General features: G+C 45.0%; 1 protein-coding gene across 3 annotated transcripts in view; it reads right to left on the reverse strand.

Annotated features, from left to right (window-relative positions):
• Akap6 (A-kinase anchoring protein 6) overlaps positions 1 to 21,193 on the reverse strand; it is a 390,732-nt gene that overhangs the window by 190,944 nt on the left and 178,595 nt on the right. For all 3 annotated transcript variants that reach the window (XM_057782237.1, XM_057782240.1, XM_057782239.1), the window contains exon 5: positions 13,224 to 13,346. In XM_057782237.1, coding sequence (XP_057638220.1) covers positions 13,224 to 13,346 — 123 coding nt within the window. The remainder of the gene's footprint in view (positions 1 to 13,223; positions 13,347 to 21,193) is intronic.

Below are 21,193 nucleotides of genomic sequence, written 5' to 3' on the forward strand. Positions count from 1 at the left end.
GGGAGCAAAAGCCCAGGAGCCCTGAGTGCTCCATATGGCTGCAGGTAGGGTAGGGAGTCACGGTGACCACACAGGAGCTGACCCCTAGGACCATGATAGAGCCATGAGAAATACGGCAGGGATGGCAGTGGCTGCTGCAGACCTACGAGCTAGGAAGTGCTTGCTGGCTGATGCAGGTTAGATTTTTCAAAAGGACACACTGGAGGCAAAGCGGGCCGTTCTAGGAGGCTGCCGCGGTGATACGGGCCAGATGTTTCCGTGTGCTCATACTTTTTTTAATTGAAAAAAGGTATGCTTTTGCTTCTAGATGAAGAGAAGAAAGAAAATTGGAGCAAATCTTCTGTCTTTTCAAGTTTCTCTCCATGCGTGAGAGCAGCATGTGCCAGAATCCAGTTCTTTGGCTGTTCTGATGATAAATACCAGATTTTATTAGTCAGGAGTCTCCAAATGTGAAAGGCACATTGAACTGATGAACTTACTCCTGCTGTCACTTGAAGAGATGGTGTGCACGTGCTGACGAGTAAGACACTTGGTGACACTTCTTCACACAAAGATTTGCACTCCCTCAGGAAACGAGAGCAGGCCTTTGCACAAGGGCAGGGGGGAAATATGTATTTAGTTAGAAAAACCACAGCTTGAAGTCACTTACTGTCTCTCTGCCCAGGACCTGCTCTGTCTCTGGTCAAACAAGTGCTATTTGGACTCTCAGAGGGCCCCTGGCAAGGAAGCAGGTTATAATCACCACGAGGAGCTCAGCGGCTCCTGCTCACTGCCCCACAAAGCCATCCACATAAGCTAGATGTACAGTTGCTCACGATATAAAATAAATTCTTCCAAATATGCTGGGAGTCGAGAATGAGAGTTCTTTCAGTAACTATTTCAGTTATCTCTTGAGAGCTAGTAAGATATTATATTGCAATTCAAACAATGACGAGGCAATTCACACAAACTGCACAACCCCAAAAATGACTCAAAACTATAGTGATAAAACTACAGGTGTTAATATGTAAACAATCTCAATGCAAGGACAAAGTCAGCTGCAAGACAACATAATGAATGTTATCGTTTCCGGACAGTGGGCTCAGGAGTTACCATGGTCAGATCTCATGAAGCAGGTTATGTTTCCAGGATTTTCCAAAGCATTAAGTGTAAACAATATCACCGTAGGGTTGCAAGACGCAGAGACAGTCAATAGAATATGTTAGACCTGGATGGGAATGACTAGGGATTCCAAAAATCCATGTGGATTTGAGAGAGAAAGTGTGTGTGTGTGTGTGTGTGTGTGTGTGTGTGTGTTTTGGTGTGTAGTATGTTTTATATGTGTGGTATAGGTGTGTGCTGTATGTACAGGAATGTTCAGTACACAGGCCCGTGCACATTCTGCGGAGGGCAACACATGAGATGTCTTACTCTCTAGTTCCTAATTCCCTGAGACAGAGTCTTGCTTGATCCAAAAGCTCATCCTTTAAGCTGGGCTGCCTGCCAAGTAAGCTATGGGACTCTGTTCTCCAGTGCTGGGGCTGCAGGCATGTACAGCCGTGCCTGGCTTCTTACGTGGCTACCAAGAATTTGAACTGGGGTCCTCATGCTTGCCAGTGAAACGGCTTACCCACCGAGCCATCTCTCTAACTCCTCTTAGGAATGTTTAAATTCAATTTTCTCATTTTTCTCAATGTCCTAGGCAGTCATGTGACAGGCACCCCTTGTTGTCAATACTCCACTTTCTCTAGAGACAAATGCTAAGTCTCTGTTATTTTTGTGCCACTGTCTACCAGTGGCTTGCCCACAGGGACACCTAAGACAAAAATGTTACTATTTGAGACAAAAGGAAGGGAAGCTAATGACCCTGTCTTCCTCCTGGAGGGGTGTCCTCGGATGAATCATGTAGCCCTCGGGGCTTCCTTCCTTTATCTATAATCAAGGCGTTTGGACTCAATATTTTCCAGCCCCTGAATACTTTGATTTTTATCTTTTTTTTTTCATCCAGCCAGTTTAGGAAAGGAAACAGGAGTTTTATTTACTTTAAACTAGAGAATTTTCAAAGAGAGAAGAATCCCAAAGACCATCCAACCACTCATATACCCCAGGGTGGTTCTGTCCCCGGACAATCCCTTCTATTTTTAGCCACCTCTGGGGAAGTCTCTTCTAACTTTTATCCTGAGTCCACATAGTTCTTCCCAGGAATCTAAGAGTTCAGCAGAGAGCAGTGTGAACCTCCCTGTTCCTCGGATTTTTTGCCAAAGTCCTCTCTCCGGTGTATTGGTTAGAAATCAGAAGTGATGCAAGAGTGTACCGACAGGATCCACACGCCCCATCAATCACTGGGCCCAGCCAATTTCCGGCTCCATCCACGCGTCTCCACACTAACACCGCCTTAGCTCCCAGCCCTCAATGTTTCACTTGTGAGGTTGACTACAGAGGTCTCTGGCCTGTCCTCCCTCAAAGATACACATTTGTTGTGTGTTAGCAGCAACACAGGCACGGCTGTCTAGAACTGAGAGCAGAATGGCAAGTCACTGTCCTGGCAGCATGCTCAGAGCCTAGAGGGCACAGCGGGCACAGGACGGAGTTAGTCTGGAATCCCAGCGGACTGTGATCAAGAAACCAACAGCACGGGATGGGCTAGTGCTAGTGGTGAGCAAGCCTTCAGAACTGGATAGTTGTGTTCAAAGCCCAGCTCCTCCACCACTCTCTGTGTAATTCTGGGCAACCTTTGTCTATTTAGTTCCCTCATTTGTAAAAGGAATTTTAGTGCCTATTTTCTGCGTGGTCGTAAAGATTAAAAAAAAATCCCTTGATACGCAGAGAATAGAGCCTAGTATATCACAATGGCACAGTAATTGTTACTATACAAAATGGTCTATCTTCAAAACAGCTGGATAAGGCCCACCTCTTCTGAAGTCCTTGGGCAGCTAGCCAGACTCAAGCCTTATCTGACTGCAGGTCCTGTCAGGTCAGCTCTGAGAGTCTCCCACCCCCTAGTCTAGTGGCTCCTCTACGATTCTGTTCTCACCAGGCCTCTACCTAGTATGAACTGTTTCATCAAAGTCCCATAATTCAATTCGGTGTCACCCTCCGCAGCAAGGCTTCCCTGATCTTCCACCCTAGACACTCGCCCTCCACTGTTATCCATCCACAGCGCCTCTGCAAGCTTCAGCCTCCGTTTACCACACTTGGTTAAAATGATGGGTGTGTCTGTCTCCTACCCGTGAGCTCCCTGAGAAAAAGAGCTGTGATTTCACCCGCGTTCGAATGAAAGCGCCTAGCGCGCTGCACACAACTGCACACACACGGCTAACCACGATTGAAGTGGGGGGGGGCATTCCGCAAACCAGCATCCAACAGCCTGCAGCGTTCGGGGATATCAATGCAATCACTCCGCACTTTAGAGTGGTTGATGAATGTCCCCAAATTTTACTCAGTGAACACCATGTAAATGAGCTGTCATGTTCCTTCGCTTACAAAATTACTTGCCAATTACACTTAGATGACCCAGTATAATTGCCATGTAAACCGTACCCTGGCTGGGGTAGCCTGAATCATCAATTTAACTTTACCCTCTCATCATATGGCACTCACTACGCAATTAAATAGATGGTCAGCCGCTACCTCAACTGTACATTTTCCCAGCAAAATGAAGTGGTTACCTTTGTCACTGCTTGACCAGTCATACAGCAACCTGTCACGTCCCTTCAAGCTGTGACATCAGAAGCTTCAGAAGAGAACTTTGTGCATTTAACGAATAACTTCCAAGTTAGTTTTTTTTTTAATCAAAACCATATGTTTAAAAATAGTCTTTGTTTTTTCCTTTAAAACAAGCAGACAAAAAAAGACAAAAAAAAAAATCCCCATTCCTCTTCAGGAGCTTTACTCCCTTTATTTCATTAAAATGGCTCCAAGCCTTTGAAAGTGAATCTAGCTCCTCAAGCAACTTATAATTTATCTCAAAGAGTTGCTTTTGTGTGTGAATGCAGATGCAGCTCACCGAGGTTGACAGTCTTTCCTGATAGACTGGCTAATAACTTATGCAAGCTGTAGATAGATGGGACAGATCCCGGATGCTGACGGTGACTCCATGTGACAGGATTTTCATTTGCTTCTCCGGATGCGGCCTCCACACCTGACACAGGTGATCACATTGACTTCTCAGCATGGCGACATCAGGCCAAGCACATTCTCAAACAGAGGTTCTGTCTGAAGGGACTATTTGACTTCCAGAACATACTGTTTGGAAGCTCTGATCGAAAAGGAGGTCAATGCTAGCCCAAATATCTCTCTACCCCCTGAGGTGGAATAATTGATGTGCGCCAGCCCTTGAGAATGTGGAGTCATCCGGGTGATGGATGGCCCTACGTATATTATTCGCACGTACATCTGCTAATACACAGGTCCCAGTGCAAACACCAGGACGTAAGAATATTATGTGGATTTAGGACAATCCCTGAAGGACTCCAGTTCCATTAAAAATTTGTTTTGGCAGCCTGGGGCAGATCTATTCCAACTCCCACACGCTTCATGCATTTGAAAGGGGGAACCAAACCACTTTAAAAATAAATTTAATAAATTTTTGTAATGTCAAGTCATTAACATCCTGTCTAGTCATATCGTGTTCATCCTTTTAAACAGCAATGTTAAAGCTACGGAATTTTTAACCCTTGAAGACATAGGTGATCACAGTTTGAAAACGTGTTCTGTTGGTTGGAATTTGTACCCACAATGGCTCAAGCACGTTCAATCATTTCACCTAGCTGGTGCTTCTAGTGACTGACTCAGTGCATGATGGCCTAGATGAGACCAAGCTGGCCCTGAGGTAGTGATGGCCAAAAGAGAACAGTCAAGGGTGGGCAGGTGAGGACAGCAGCAACTTCTTTAAGAACTTGTGAGCAATTCCTGCCATATATTTGTAAGGATTCAAGGAAGAAAAGCACAAGTCCCTGAAACAGAAAAGTCTTTCCCACCTCCCGCTGCTCCACCTCGCCTTCACAACCTTCATACGACAGGTTTGGGTTTTTTATTTTTCTGGCTAATATAAAGATATGGAGTTTTTATTATTTACACCAGATAAACTGCTTAAAGATTCCAAAATTCCACATAGTAAGATGCATACATGGGGAACTGTTTCTGAGGTCCATCAGGAAAGACCTAGGTAAGTACCCCAACTCTGGTGAGTCCCTTGTCCAGAATCAATGCTCTCTGCCCTGTACGTGGGCCTCCTAAAGCAAGGCCTGTCTGGAAACTCTTCACTGCCCAGTTTGCTTGGATATTCAGTACTTACTAAACACAGGGTGTCCCTGGCAATCTAGTTAAAAGCGGTTATTATGCCTAATTTAAAAAAATAAGTTATAGATTAGTAAACTGGGCACTAACAATTTTTGGAATAGCGAGAACTGTTGAGTATTAACAACTAAGAGTCTTTAAACCAAGTAGAAAAAAAGGCACGGTTCTCACGCGCCTTACACTTCCCTTTTAGCTGAAAAGGCAGCGCACACATGTCTCCTCAACACATGGAATGAGTCAGTCATGTGAGCACAGGAATGTGGTTATGACTGTCACATGTCCAAAGGGAGCCTCCCACTCGACTTAGTCCCCTTCCTCAGAGCAAGCAATAACAAACTGCCCACACGCTGTAAATTCCTCACAGACCGGCATCCCCACCCACCATAGCAAAGGATTGGAGCCTGGGAATTATTTCAAATGACACCAAAGAGGAGAACCAGCGTCGCTCTCTTCCTGCTACACACTCAGCCATGCTCTAAACTGGAAGGAGTTCAAGGGGGACGAGCAAATGTAACTTCAAAGCTCCTGTCAGGCCACAGCCTTGCTCCTCAGGCGGAAGGGGTTGATAGGCGACTGAGCCAAACACACAGCCCTGGCTTTTGAAGTCCAGCTAACTGAGCCCCATTAGCTGAGTGCCACAACCCCAAGGCAGCTACTGGTCTTGTGAAGCGCCCCTTGCTCAGACCATAGCTGGCCATCATCCCAGCAGAGAAAGGGAAGCAGGAGAGGTGGGAAACCAGAAAAAGAAAAACAAAACAAACAAACAAAAAAAAAAACTCTGTGATTTCTTAACTTCCAGCAGAGAGAAATGGACAGAGGTAGACCCAGGAGGGCAAACAAAACACAGTCAGAAGTGTTGAGGGAAAACGATGGGTGGCGCACTGGTTTTCATTGTGATAGAAATGAAATCAATTTGATCAGAAACAAAACATCAAGGTCTAAGTAGAGACGACAAATGGGTGCATATAGTTTTGCCGATCATTCTTTTAACCAGACGCATTGCTAGTTAAGTCCAATTTGTGTTTATGAAGATTGGGGTAAAGACACAATAAGGATGGCACGTCAAGAACAAATGGATTTTGGTGCTCCTCTGCCACCTTGTGGCAGCCAATTCAAATTGCTGGGACTAATACTAAATGGAACAAAAAAACGGGTCAGAAGGCTTGCCTTGAAAGTCCACCCGCAAACAGGGACTCAGAGAGCCACCCCCCACACACACACAAACATGGATCTGGCTCAGCCTATAGTTCTTTGATTACAGGGGGTTTCTGAGTTGCTGCTATAGGCCGACTGGCAAAGGACAAGGAGATGCTCCACCAGGGTTAGCCTGAATATTCATGGAGCATTATTTGACAAAGAAAGCAGAGATATGGAGGCAACTTAAATGCTACCATGACAAGATTTAATTAATTAAACTGAGGCACGTCCTCCACATGATAAAACATTAAGGAACTGGGAAAATGCCCCTTGGGTTTTTGTATATGGATGGGAACATGTCTGAGGAAACAAGTTACTGAATGAACATCATAAACTTTAAAATACACTTACCTTACACTGAAGGGCTCAAAAAAGCACAGGACAAACTGCCTAGCCTGGTCAGTCTGGAGGGTGGAGGGTTTTGCTTTTCATTTTACACTGCTTCATATTGTCTGACTTTTCCACTGAGTACAGTTTAATGTTTCCCTTTCAAGAGACTCTTAGTAAAGGACAATGGCTGTGCTTTCCTCAGCCACAACTGATGGTGCCACACTACCTGGGTCACACACAGTTAGCACTGCCTGGAGGCCCAGGTCACGCCCAGAGACAGCAGCTTCCAATCCTTCACTGCACGCAAGTCTTGCCTACGCTATGTTGGGTGTAGGACACCACAGACTAGAGCAGGGCAAACAGTTGCCCTCTGGAATTTCTGACTGAATGCGAGCGAGCCTCAAAAGCAGCTGTTGGCTCAAATCTCTCATTTGCCCTTCAGTCTATTCCTGTTCTCTGTTCCCACCTCACCCACAATCCTCCCTGCTCAAATGCTCTCAATCCCTGCATTCATCTATGGACTCTCTGATCTTAAACTCATTCCTGCCTGTCTAAGATAGGAGTTTCCACGTGCTGGTCTTTCTGGGACAGGAATTTTTCCGTGATTTTTGTCAGGAGTAGGGATCCAGCACTTGCCCCCCAGATCTGCCTAAGCATGGACACCAATTGTTGAAATGTCCCTGTCCCTTTAGGAGAGACTTCTTGAAGGCTCCTTTAAAAACTGTTTCCATCCACAACACAGACAAGGTGTTAATTCCTTTAATATTTAAAAACCTCGTGTCAATCTAGAAGTAACAAGGATCCAGCAGAAGAACGGGCTATGGTAATGAGCAGTCCCCAAAGAAAAAATTCAAATAATCCCCCAAACATGAAGACAACACCAACACTACCAAAAATGCCAGAAGTAAGTAACCAACTCCACCAAAAATGCAGAAGTATAACAGGCATCCCCCGTCAACTACCACGGGGACAAAGGTAAGCAGCGTGCCTACAAGCTTCAACAGCAAGACTGCGGGGGGCATGCTCAGACACTGACTGCAAATGGCGTCATCGCCACCAAAGACGCTTCAGTAATAGATGAAAATGCTGACCATGCATAGCCTTTTGGCCGGAAATTACCCGTGTAAGGACACACCCATACTAAACAAGATGATTACTAAACTAATTTCGAAGCACTTGGCCCAGAAGCATCATTTGAGATAGAAAAGGCCTACACATAACCTAAATGTCCAGCATAAAAGATTGGTTAAAATAAACCATGGCATGCTCATACAGGAAAGGCTGACAAGCCATACACAGGGATAGAGTTGTATTATAGTAACTGCTTTTGACCTGTTGCTAATACAGACTGGGGACAAAGCAAAGCACACGTGTGTGTGGTTGTTTTTCAACACTTGGAATGACTCTGAAATGACAGAGAGCAGAGGAGGGGAGCTGATATCCAAGAGACAGTGAGAGAGGGACTCTCCGTAGACTTTAACCATTGTACTGTCTGTCATTCACTTTATGAAGTTCCTGTCATATTTACACAAAAAGTCATGCTTTTGAAATATGATAGCGGCTAGTCTGTGCTAGAATATCAACTGCTACAGTCAAGCCCATTTTCTGCTGTGATCACTCCGTTAACCTCATTCAGCTCATCGAAGCCAGGCTGGCCTTTCCCCCATGGAATTTGTGACAGATTCCTCTCCCTCTCCTATTCGGAAGCACAGCCAAACCTTCAGTACCCCAGAGAAAAGTCTGGCCATTTAAAATGTCATTTAGCCTCCTTCCTGCCCAGCACCAACCTGCAAGGCTCAAGCTGGGTCTCACCCATGCCAGCTGAGGTTAAGGTTTAACTGTAACCTCCCTTACCCTTCCTGTGAAATCCCAGGCTCTCTGCTCTGTTTTAACCAGCAGGATGATATAAGCCTTTTGAGGACTGCATCCATTCAGTTATCTCTAGGAACACGATAAACCTTTTCGCTGAACTCCTTCATTTATCCTATAAAAATTTTACCGGCCAGGACTATGTCACATGACCTGGGGTTGCCTCTGTTCACTGAAAGCCCCCAAGAGAAGCCAACTTCATTCACCATACACTAGCACCTAAGCAACCGCCTGGCCCTTGTGGCGCCTGACCTATAGGAGCTTGAATCTTGGCTCCACAGCCCTCATTTTGTCCACAGCTCCCATGTATCAAATTAACTTAAGAATGTTTCTTCTCAAGGTGACTGTGTTTGTACCTGCTGCTATTCCAGTTCTCAGGAGACTGAGGCAGGAGGTTGCAAACTAGTAGCCAGCCTGAGCTACAAGGCGAGTTCCCCGATATCCTGGGCTACATAGTAAGACAGATCTTATAACAGATTTAAGACTCCCAGAGAGATAGACCCCATTCATCCTACTGGGTTGCCCTGCCCAGCCTTAATACATAGGGATGGTGCTAAGTCTTACTGCAACTTGATATGCCATGTTTTGTGATACCCATGGGAGACCTGCCCCTTTCTGAACAGAAACAGAGGAGGTGTGGATTCAGGGGGAGGTATGGGAGGAGAGGAGGGAAGGGCAACTCTGGTCTGGACTTTAAAAAAAAAAGCCTGATAACATACACACTTAGTTTGTTTTCCTGGCACTGATGCCTACAATGTAGTCTCCTCGTTTGGTGAATTCGGCTTGCATGACAACAACTCTGGAGGTGAGAGTCGCCATCCCAGAAGCACATGGACATACCGAGGCCCTAACCAGCATGGCCGACTCTGCTGCCTTACTCCTGACCGCTGTGCTCTAAAGACACACTTCCTTAAAGGAAAACAATCCGGCTGGTTACTAAGCACACACGAACAGAGCCTCATACCCTGGCGTGTGAGCGTTAGCCACAGTGTTTTCATTTATTTGGCTTCTACCCCGACATACAAACTCTGAAAGACTGCAGAGGAAACAGCTTCATCAGGAACTTCATGAGTCAAGCATGCATGGTACATGCACATGTGATAGTTACTATTACCAAGAAAACAGAAAGAACAGCGGACAGATACAGTGATGACATATCTATCAAGAGACAGGTTGGATCTCAGGTCGGGCTCACGCCCCAGCAGAGAGCATGCTGGTTGGTCTTATTCATGGGAGATTTGAGCAAGTCCAAACTAATTGGAGAGCGACATAAAGTAAATCAGCAAATGCTTAGAGAGGAGTCTGGGGAGGGGCTGGGAGGAGGAATTACAAAATGGCATGAGGAAGGGTGGGCTGACGCATGGGTGGGCTGATGCATGGGTGGACTGATGCATGGATAGGGTGGGCTGACGCATGGGTGGGCTGACGCATGGGTGGGCTGATGCATGCTACCATGATTTGTCTGTGTCGTTCAGATTGTCAAAGCTCCTCAACTCCCATACTCTAAAATGCACAATCCAGGGCAGGCCAAACACTTCAATAAAGCTGTTTTTGAAAGGCCAGGAAGGGGACATAAGTGTCGGAAAGACAGCAAAAAGGAAATCTGCCCAATGATACATTTCCACGGCGCTACTTCTAAAACTGCTTCAGCGGAGGAGAATGGCTAGTACTCATAACACACCACCCCCAAATGACATTTTCCTGAAAATGCCAGTTTCCAGAAAGATAGGAACTGTATTTTTGAAGAAGCAGCCAGGTTGCAAGCAGATGATTAATTCTCATGGAAAACAGCTGATGTACCATGACAGTTTCTCACCGTTTCCCACAGTTAAAATGAAGTTCCCGTGTCTTTCTCAGGAAGGCTTTGTGAAACTTTAATTGATTTGTGTTGGGGAAAAAAAAAACCCTTGGCTACAATCTTGGAAAATAATTGAATTACGTATCAAGATACAAATGTACAACTGTTGTTTTGGTATTTGTTTTTCTTTAGAGTAAATATTGGAAGACGCCAGCCATTCCAGCATATTACACCAGAAAAGAATGTCACTCTGGGGTCTCATGCTCATGTGGACTAAAGATTGAGTCCTAGAATCTAGAAAAATGCTTTAACAAGTGTTGTCTGATGACCCCTACCACCGAGTAATACCACAAAATGCATTTGCTTACTCACTGGGAAACAGGAACGGTTTGTGTAGAGTGAGCTAAGTGGGACCCCCTAGGTTCACTTGTACAGTGCTTACAGAAAGGCAGATTTTAGCCTCCTTTTAAGACTAAGAAGGGTACTAATTCAGTATAATGGCAGTGTAATGAAGTGCAGGTGACAGCCAGGGCAAGAGGACAATGTGGACAGAGAGGAACTGAGTCTCGTCCTAGGGTCAGTGGCTCTTGGTGGCTCCTGGAACTTTCCACAGCAAACCGTGCAGAGGAGGCTAAAGTGGCGACCATACATGACATCATCACATAAATTCAGAACATCAGAAGTAAGGTCTGACTGACTTCGCATTCAGTGGACTGGCCTATAAACCAGAATTTCTCAGCAAACTGTCCCAATATCACCTATATTCCAGCCAGCATGATCACACAGAGAAAGAAAAAAAAAAAAACACCACCACCACCCCCAAAAGGTATTAACCCTCTGACAGAAACAGACCACTCTTTAAGAGAGATATCTCAAGAAGGACCCTGTGGTAGTGCACAGCAAGTGGGTAACGACCCATAGGTTGGGATAAGAACATTGTGTAGAGGCTGGGCTTCCCTGTAGTCACCTTTAAGAAGGTCAGCGGCTGTTAAGGCTCCATAGAGTAAGGCAGTAGACAGAGGTGGCAATTTAAATTGAATGATGATATTAAAAAATTAGTTCTTCCATTAGTACTAGCCACATTTTTACTTAACATTAGATAGATGAAGTTAGTAGCACCTGCATAAGCCAGAACAATACAAATTATTTGCTCATGAAGCTTCAGGCTAGAACGAGGTGAGGCCAGCACAAAGATGTCAAGGAAGAATTTCTGCCCTCGAACTGAGACAGGAAGACGCATTGGCGACAAAGGGCACATCGCTTGGAGAGGACAGGGCCCTTGGCTTGCACGCCGCACCTGGCTTTCCATAAGCAACCCACAGTCAAGGCACCCTTATGCCCTTGTGCCCTTTGAAACCTCAAAAGCTGAATGTGTGTTTTCCATAAAATATTAAATCAAGAAAATTAAGACAGCACACTTGATGTGAAATAAAGTTCATATAGTCCTGTTTAAACACAGATTAGAATTTCTGTCAGAACAATGCCAGTGAAAAGTTGACATTCTAATTAATATAATTTACATCATAAAGCACTGAATATCTTTATCTTGCGATTATAAAATGCCCTCTAAAAGCTGGAAACTGAATTCTACAGGGAACTGAATGCTAAGGGCAGCATTTAAAAACCCCTGGACAAGAGATCCACACAGGGCCACTGGCGTTTCTCCACACCACCAGGCCATCCGCGATCACCCACAAGCCTGTCTGCAAGCAGCAACTAGATCCTGTGGCGGCCTTCCTTGCAGTGACATCAAGCATGCCGCCAAACACAACACTAAGGGAACTAAAACTCTTCCTTTCTTGCCCCCTTTTGTCCTTCTCCGGTCTCTTCTATGAGCCGCCGTCCATGGGACGCTACACGATGCTGACTTAATCGACATTCCAAGCGTGTAAAGGGGGCAGAAATCAGTCCCACAGTTGGGTACCCAAGGCTTCGTGCTCCTTGCCTTTGTCAATTTTATTCTATCAGTGAAAGGAATAAAGATGAGATCCTTAAAGCCTGAGTTTTCGTTTCCTATGACAACGCGCTTCTTCGCCGCGCTTTATCACGCTCCGCTACATGGTTCCCACCCCTTCATAATTGATATCGGCCATTTAAAGCATTCGGCACAAACCTCCCGAGGTTCATCAACTGTACCCTGGTCTATAATTCCTGCTTTGAGCAGAACCAAAGCGCAGCCATCCTAATGTTTTCCATGACTACTCCCTGGTTTTCCCTAAGCACGGGGCCTGGTGTAATGACAGCTGTATTAATTATCTGCTGAAAAATCCACCTAGCAGCAGAATTGATGGAGACCATCATTTTAAATATTTTATTAAAATAGCCAAGTGTAGAACAGATTAAATAGACCTTCTTGATAATGAGAGGCTCATTAATTTTACAAGAATTCTAGAACGCCTCAGAATGGTCACCCAATTTTTCTCTTTTGTTCATTTGTTTCTTTCAAGAAGAGAGAAATCTTCAATTGTCACTTAGGAGAACACAGGTCTAATACAATTTTCTAAGCTATTTTAAAACAGGGGCCTTTCTGAAAAGAGCTTTGAAACATCGATTTGAAATATGGAGGCCTTGGGTGTCATCTTGCTGCTTGAAATGCTGGCAGATGTTCAGCTTGTGGTTTAACCCCACTGAAGCTTGGCATCGTTAGCTTATAAAGACTTCTGGTAACTAAAGTGGCTACTGGACCTAAACAAACCAGCATCACATCCAAGTCCTTTACAGAAACGGCAATACACAACACCACCATGCCTACCAAGTGTGTCTCCAGGTACAGCCGAAGGCTATCTGTCTCTGCCTTAGGAGGAGTCCAGTTCTCTGTGGTCTCCATGGCTTCATGTAGCCACTGGATGAATTCGTCCAACTTGTTCACAAAGCCCTATGGGAGAAGAGAGACAGGAGGGGCACAAAAGGAAAATTAGTTGATGGTCTTTAAAGTCAGTCTTAAAAAATCCTCACGTTATGGTGACGCCTTGTACTGCTCTTTTTTGGTGAGGGCATTTCCACGGCTGGTGGTCCGAAATCTTTCTAAATAGGAAACAAAAGCTCCTCCGGGTGTTTATCTAGGAACGCTTTCCTAGAGAACATGATTAGACCACGAGGTGCACTGCATAAGTGACCTCGAAATATCTCTAACGTGTGACAAGCATCTCCCTGACCACCTCCAAATCTCATGCTGGCTTGGGGTGTAAAAAAGGTTATGTCCATTCAGAGTGCATGGGACTGAGTTACTATAGCTGAACCAGGAAGTGTATTTTAAATTTAAACAGTATCTAAAGATACCCGATAAGTCCCGTCAACAATCCATCTATCTGTGGCTGAGCCTGGGTACTGGAGAGACAGCAGGACGGAAAAGGGTCCACAGAACAAATGCAGACTGGCTGAGAATGTCTGGACGGAAAGAAATATCCTTGCCCGGGAAGCACAAATCACAATAATCTTGCGATTTTTCAAATAGTGGTTATAAAATTTTATTGACCATTTAAAAGAACACATCTGTAGAGACAGAAAATATTTTTGAAAAACTGAAAATCCAGCTACAAACGGAGCCTGGCATGGGCTTTCCATGTCTGGGTCGACAGCACCACCTGGAGGTCACACGGAGCAAGAGCAGGCTTCTGTGTCCTCTCCACTCGCTGTTCCCTATGACGCTAAACCCATTCCTTTTAAATCTTCAACTAATTATGATCGATACCTTAATGCCTTCCTGAGGATATTCTAACACAAAGGGAAGACTGATGTGTAGAAATCCATTTTCTTGTCATGCTTCTCAGACAAGAATTTTATTACTTAGTATACTCTAGATAAGTCTTTAAGACTGATAACCCTTAGTTTGAACAATTTGTCTCTAGTAGATCAGTAGAATAAAGGAAAATGGGATAGAAGGTTAGAAAAGAGAAAAACAGATAAACAAAGCCCAGGGAAACATTTCTGATATGAAGGGAAGCGATCAGAGATGTCACAGAGGCCCAGAGACTCTCACTACAGAGCGCCACTCCCGTCTTGAGTGATGTGCCCCTGTGTTTTCAGGCTCTTCCTGGCCACCCCACGCTTCCCTCTCAGGCTCTCAATACTTTACAAATTCCCACCACTGGTGTGCACGTTACTTCCGTGGGCACGGAGTAGTGGAACTCAAATCACCATACAGTACTACAATGAATTTTGTGCAAAGCCGAGACCCTTTGGTGAGTACATAAACTTAAAGAAGCCTTATCTCTCCCCTACAGGACAGTGCCGATGACCGACAACTGGGATGGAAATCATAGCTTAGTCCGCACATCAACCACCACTTACTGCTGAGTTCGACTTAAGTTATTGTATATAAATTGGGTTCAGGAAGCAAAAGATTTGGAAACAGCTAGTTGAATCCAAAAGACAAAAAGTATGCTATCTTAAATATAATCAATACTTAATGATGAATTATCTTCCAGAAGCAACAAACAATTAAAGCACATAAGAATGTCCAGGCCCCTCATCATAGTGACTGGCCATAGTCAAAGCGTTTGAAACCACGTGTGTCATATTTCCTCACATAGCCATGCATGCATAGCTCACTGAGATTTCCGGACGCAGGTTAGCAAATGCAGGGGCCTGGGGAATCTTCCTTGATGGTGTCTCTCTGTATGTAGCCCAGCTCGCCAGCAAAACAGGGCTGACACCAAAGATCAGGAGGGTCTTTTCCCTGCTTGCAGTCTGTCCTCGCCAATTCTCATCTGCTACACATTCTACTACCCCTCCCCTGGCATTGCCAAGTTTCGTGAGCCAAAATAGAAACACAACAAGTCTCGGGGTTCCCGTTCATAACAAAAGCTAGGCTGTGCTTTCTGTTAGGCAAACCGTGGCTCTCTACCAGCTGCTGTTTCTATGTGTGGCTCTAAGACCGCATAATGGAAAGCCGGTTTCACCGGAGTCTGCTCGGTTCTCAAGGCATTTATCTCCTGCTTCATCTTTTCCCACTGTTCCGGAACCTCTGTGAGTTATGGGGGGGGGGCTCGGTGCATGAGGGTAACGTGTGCAGTCCTCATCACCGGATATGACGTCTCTTAGACCAAGAATGTTCCGCTTGCAGACACATTCACACTTAGACACATGCACAGTCAGTCCTGGCTTTCAGGGGATCCGCTGACATCTGAGATGTGAATGAAGGAAAATTAGGCCAACATGAATAACAACATGTTGAAATGGGGAAAATCTAGAAGTGCTTTTTCTATTTTGAAGTATGGATCAAATTCTAGTACAGCAAAGAGTGATCATTTATTTTTTAATTTTTATTTTTTTATTGATAATTTATTGAGCTCTACATTTTTCTCTGATCCTCTCTCTGCCTCTCCCCTCCTCCCTTCAACCCTCCCCCAAGGTCCCCATGCTCCCAATTTACTCAGAAGAAGAGTGATCATTTATTTATTCACTTAAATATTTACTAAAATCCTACTATGTACCAGCATACTGTTAGACAAAAAATGGGCACAAAAGGATGAATATCACTGTAGGAAAAATGCCAACAGATGGCTGGGCATGGTGGTGCATATCTTTAATAGCTGCACTCAGGAGGCAGAGGCAGGTGGATCTCTGAGTTTGAGGACAGTCTGGTCTACAGAGGAAGTTCCAGGGCAGCCAGGACTATGCAGAGAAGTCCTGTCTTGTAAAACAAAAACGAACAAAGAAACAAAATGCCAGAAGACTAGAAAGCATGTCTAAACGCTGATATATGGTCATGTGAGAAAAAACAAAGTTTGTAAAAAGTAGTGAGGCGCTTACTCTGTCATGCACAAAACTCTTGTGTGAACCCAGACTTGTTCCTTCCTGTGTTTGGTGCTGCCATATGCGGGTGTGTTTCTCTAGTGTTCTGAGAGCAGATTTACATGGGAGGCCAAGCTCACTCTAAAAGCCAGGTGTCCTCCTGCCCAGCCGGCGCTGCCCTGCCCTGTGTGGAGAGCACCCTTTATTCACGTTTGGCTCACAACCACAGCTGAATCATTGTGGTCCTCCAGGTTCAAACTTCAACCAATGCCTCGGTCATTCCTAGCCCCATCTTCCTTATTAGTCCTTGGTGTTCCTTCTGCCTGGCATCTAGACACACATGGAGAGTGACCTGAGCCCCGAGGGCTGGTGGCCCAGTCCTTCTCTTATCTCAGCTGCTACCATCCACCCTGATCTCTTGCCACACTCGCATCTGTCTTGAAAGTTCTGTCATGAGGTGTTCTTTTGTTTTGTTTTGTTTTCGCTAAACTTACTTTAAAATTTTCTAAAGCATCTATTTATTTCTTTAATGACTAAAAAATAAAATGGAATCTCACACTTACCAGTTTGTCTAATAATAGTAATAATAACAACAATAATGAAAACCATAATAAAATGTTTGCTGGAGTCCTAACATCAAGCGTTTGAAGACGGCAATGATAGAAGACATTTACAGGCTGTGATACTCATTATTCCTTGTGTTTTCCTTTGTCTCCCCCCCACAGCCAGCTTCTTCTCATTAATATAAACTGTCGGCTTGACCCCTCCCCCACCGGCAAAGGTACCTGAATACCCACAGTACAGAAGATGATTTTCCAAGCACCAGATAAGAGGTCAGGATACAGCCATTTGCTGGGAGAGAAGATACAGCCCTGACTTAGGGAATCATAGGCATAAGGGTTTTATTTTTGTTTAAGTTTCTATTACTTTTCAATCGAAACTGAAAACCATTTCCCTAAAGGGCCGGGAACTCACGCAGCAGGAAGCCGAGGCTGTGCTGTCACCAGAGCCCTGGGAGAAGGTCACTTAATTAACAAGGAAAATATGAGTCAGAAGAGGAATGATTTGCTCAGTGCCAGGGGTGAGATTTGAACCTAGATCCTACTCTGAAGTCTGATCCTCCCAGGGTACCACGCTGTGCAAAGGAGGGGTGTTTCCAGAGACACACGGTAACCAGCTGACGAGCACCCCCCAACCCCACAGCCCACACACTGAGGTAAGCCCTCTGGCTCCTTGGTCCCTTCTCCCATCACACTCATAATTTCTGTCCCCGCTTTTGAAAGGAGCTCAATGAGAAAGATCCCTACAGAGTTCACCCCTAACGTACAGCAGGAAAAGTTAGAGGAAGCTAAATGCTTGAGCAAGACTTCTTTGCCTGTGCCTTGCTACAGATGAATGACTCAGTTTACCCACTAGGGACATGGTTATCAGATGGCAGTTAGCCCCTTCCTGGATGACCAGTTTCCCTATGGTGTTGCCATTGGGATGTGTACTACACACACCTGAATTCTATCTCCTGGTAGAGAAACTTAGAGAGCCTCGGAAGCGTGAACTACTTAACTGTTGAGAGGGAAAAAAAAGGCAGCTTCTGTTGGTGAGGATTTTAAATCGTTAAAGCCTAATGGTCACTTTCTCAGTATTCCACAGTTAAGGGCTCGGTGAATCCATCCAGATAATTCTAGCTGAAATAATAAGCAGCCCTCACTATGAACTAGAACCTGCTGTAAGCATCTTCTATAAAATAAACCACTTGGGCCCGGGAATGACCACACGAGCTAGTGACTGCTGTCACCCTCAATATGCAGATAAGAAGAGTAAGGGCAGAAGGCAAGGACAACTGTCCGATGCCATTGAGCCAGAAGGTGATGGACTCGGGACCCAACTACAGAGTATCACTGGTGCCACATGAAATCATGGAAGGCAGGCTGAAGTACTGGCAGCCTTTCGTCCCAAAAATTGAAAGTTGAAAATGAAGATTATGTAGGGGAAGCAGAGATGGTATATCAGAAGAGAGAGAGAGTCAGAGAAGGGGGTAGAGAAAGACAGAAAGGGGGGAGGGAGGGAGGGAGGGAGGGAGGGAGGGAGGGAGGGAAGTAGAAGAGGAGAGGAGAGGAGAGGAGAGGAGAGGAGAGGAGAGGAGAGGAGAGGAGAGGAGAGGAGAGGAGAGGAGAGGAGAGGAGAAGGGAGGGAATGCTCAGCATGAGCCAGTGTAGACACTAAGGAACAGTGGTGGAACAGATGGAACAGAATCTGGTTCCAGTAGTTTCTACACGTGTTACTTCCTGCCTTTGAACATCAGTCCGTTCACCTGAAAAATACAGATGATGATGTTCAGTTTTGAGCTAAGAGGTGGTGGTGTATGCCTTTAATTCCAGCACTCGGGAGGCAGAGGCAGGTGAATCTCTGTGAGTTTGAGGCCAACCTGGACCACAGAGTGTGTTCCAGAGAAACCCTGTCTCAAAAACAAAAAAACAAAACAAAAAAACCAAGCAACAGCGCGAGGGAGAGACGCTGTCTCAAAAATTCAGATGGGAGTACTCAATGCAGACACCTGACATGACCTCTGTTCTCTATATGGACATGGACATGCACACTAATTTACCCCATTTCTCCATGCAAACATATGGAACGCACACAAGCGTGCACGCACACACACACAATTGCTCAGTAAGTGTGCAGAACTGTATTAGGCATTGCTGAGAAGACGAACGAGAGGTGTCCCCATACAGCCACAGCCTGATGGGTGTCAGCAACTGCTCTGGGCACTCAGAGAGACAGCCACGGTCCTGCTTCCAACATCAGTGAGCCATTGGATAGAGCTCAGCCGGGAAACCTGCAGGTCGGTGAGGATGTCACCAACAAATGTTTCTATTAATAGCCAAACATTTCATAATAAAATCTAACAGCAATTTTGGGAGTGGGGCGAAGGCCATATTCTTGGGAACAAACCTTTAGCAGTGGGGCCACCAACAAGTAACAGCTAAGGGACGTCACAGACTCCCCACAGTGCAGCTTTCTGCGGGCTCTGAAGCCAGCAAATTAGGAATTCACTAGAAGCAAGATTATGCGCTGAGATTCAATGTGAACATCCTCCAGTGTGTAGATTCGCACATTTCCGAGCATAAGCCTCATACAGAATTCCTATCTGAAATGTCTAATTTAAGTTTTTGTATGATCATACTCAATCACAGCTCATCTCTTCCCAACCATATGTCTACTTGCTTCCCTGTCAGCAGATCCAGAGGCCCGAGGTAAAGTCCTGGGGATTAGAAGCAGTTCTCTAGGGACTCTGCCCCTTCACTGCCCCTGCCTGGTCACAAAGCCCAGAAACAGAGGGAAGAAAGCAAACACTGGAGAGAGATGTGTTGTCAGCCATTGGCAGCCTGATGCTTTGCGAAGCCTTTAGCTTCCTTCCTAGGGGTCCAGTGAGTGGCTTTAGAATAGAAAAGCATTCCAGGGCAACTGTTGCAGAAGGAAAGGGCAAAACCATCAGATGAAAACAAACAGAAATGTCACAAAATAGCGCTCTCTAAAACTAACCAGATAGAGAAGTTCCATTCTGAGCTCAGCCGTCTACAGGAGGGAAGCTGAACTGAAATTTGACCTCATTGCTTCCTATCTGCTTATATAAAGAAATTATCAAAGGTTCTAGGAACATAAGAAGGCTGGAATGCATAGCATAAAGGTCTAATTTAAAACGCTTTAAAATACTTCAAACAAACAGCAAATGGTAAAAAAAATGATGATAATTAAAATTTATTAACTGAGTACTTGTTCGTCAAGCCTTATTTTAATCCTCGCAAATACCCTAGAAGATACCCATACGCTCTGCTTCATAAGGAAGAAGCTGACACATGGATGGACTCGAACACTTAACAGCTGTGGGGCGTGGAGCTGGCATGTTCCCAAGTAACTTCGCCATGCCCCAAGATCTGCAGACTCCCTCTAAGTAGGACTCTATTTTGAGCACCCCCAAACCTACAGAGAAACTCGAACAGCTTAGTTGATCTTTATTTGCCTCTAAGCACAAAATATCTGAATTTACAATATTATTTGAATTTATAAAATATTTGAATTTACAATAATAATGATTTTAAATGTTTTCTCCAAAGATTTGTTTTTATTGTACGTGCCAGGTATTTTTGTCGGCATGTATGTCCATGCACCATGGGAATGCAGCCCTCAAGGAAACCAGAAGACCATGGGTTCCTTGGGACTGGAGCTAAAATTACGAACTGCCTTGAGGGTACTGGGAAACAGAACCTGGGTCCTCTGGAAAGCAGCCAGTGCTCTTATCCATTGATCCATCTCTCTACCCCCTTAAATGGTCTAACTGCAGGTTTTTCATAAGCAGAGGCATGACTTTAAATGCTTAACATTTCAGTGCTACACCCCAGCTATTCTAATAATTAGCAGCAGTATTGCATCATTGACAGGTTTCCCAGTGCACAGATAAAGACACTGGGGCATAGATGAGCTATGCCTCTCACTTAAAGCCATAAAGCTACGAAACGATTATTTAGGAGTCTTTTTCCAGATTTGGGCCACCACACCAAACTCTGTCTGGACAAACTTGCCCTCATGGGTGCCTGGAGAGAAAGAGGGGCGGTAAGACCCTCTGCTGCTGGCTCTTACCCCACAGCTTTGCACCTGCTTTGTCCTTGCCCCACAACCCATCCAATCCTGGTCCAGCTAGGGGTTTAAAGCCTTCTTCCTATTTTAAGCTCTCTTTTCTCTTCTCCTTGATTTGTCTCAACTGTTGTTCTTTTTTATCTTCTGCTCATCCCTTCTTCTCCCTGCCTATCTTCTCTTATTCTTCACCCTCTGCTTTCTCTCCTTCTCCCTTTCTCTCTTTTTTTTTCTGGTGTTTTTTATCCACAGCTCAAATTCTCCCCTTCTCCATTTTGTTAGGGGGACTTAATCATCTTCAGTAAGCAATATTTTCTTACATTCCCATAAAGTTTGCAGAAAACAAGAGGCCGTTCC

The sequence above is a fragment of the Chionomys nivalis genome, chromosome 10 (genome assembly GCF_950005125.1).
Source record: "Chionomys nivalis chromosome 10, mChiNiv1.1, whole genome shotgun sequence".
NCBI lineage: Eukaryota > Metazoa > Chordata > Mammalia > Rodentia > Cricetidae > Chionomys > Chionomys nivalis.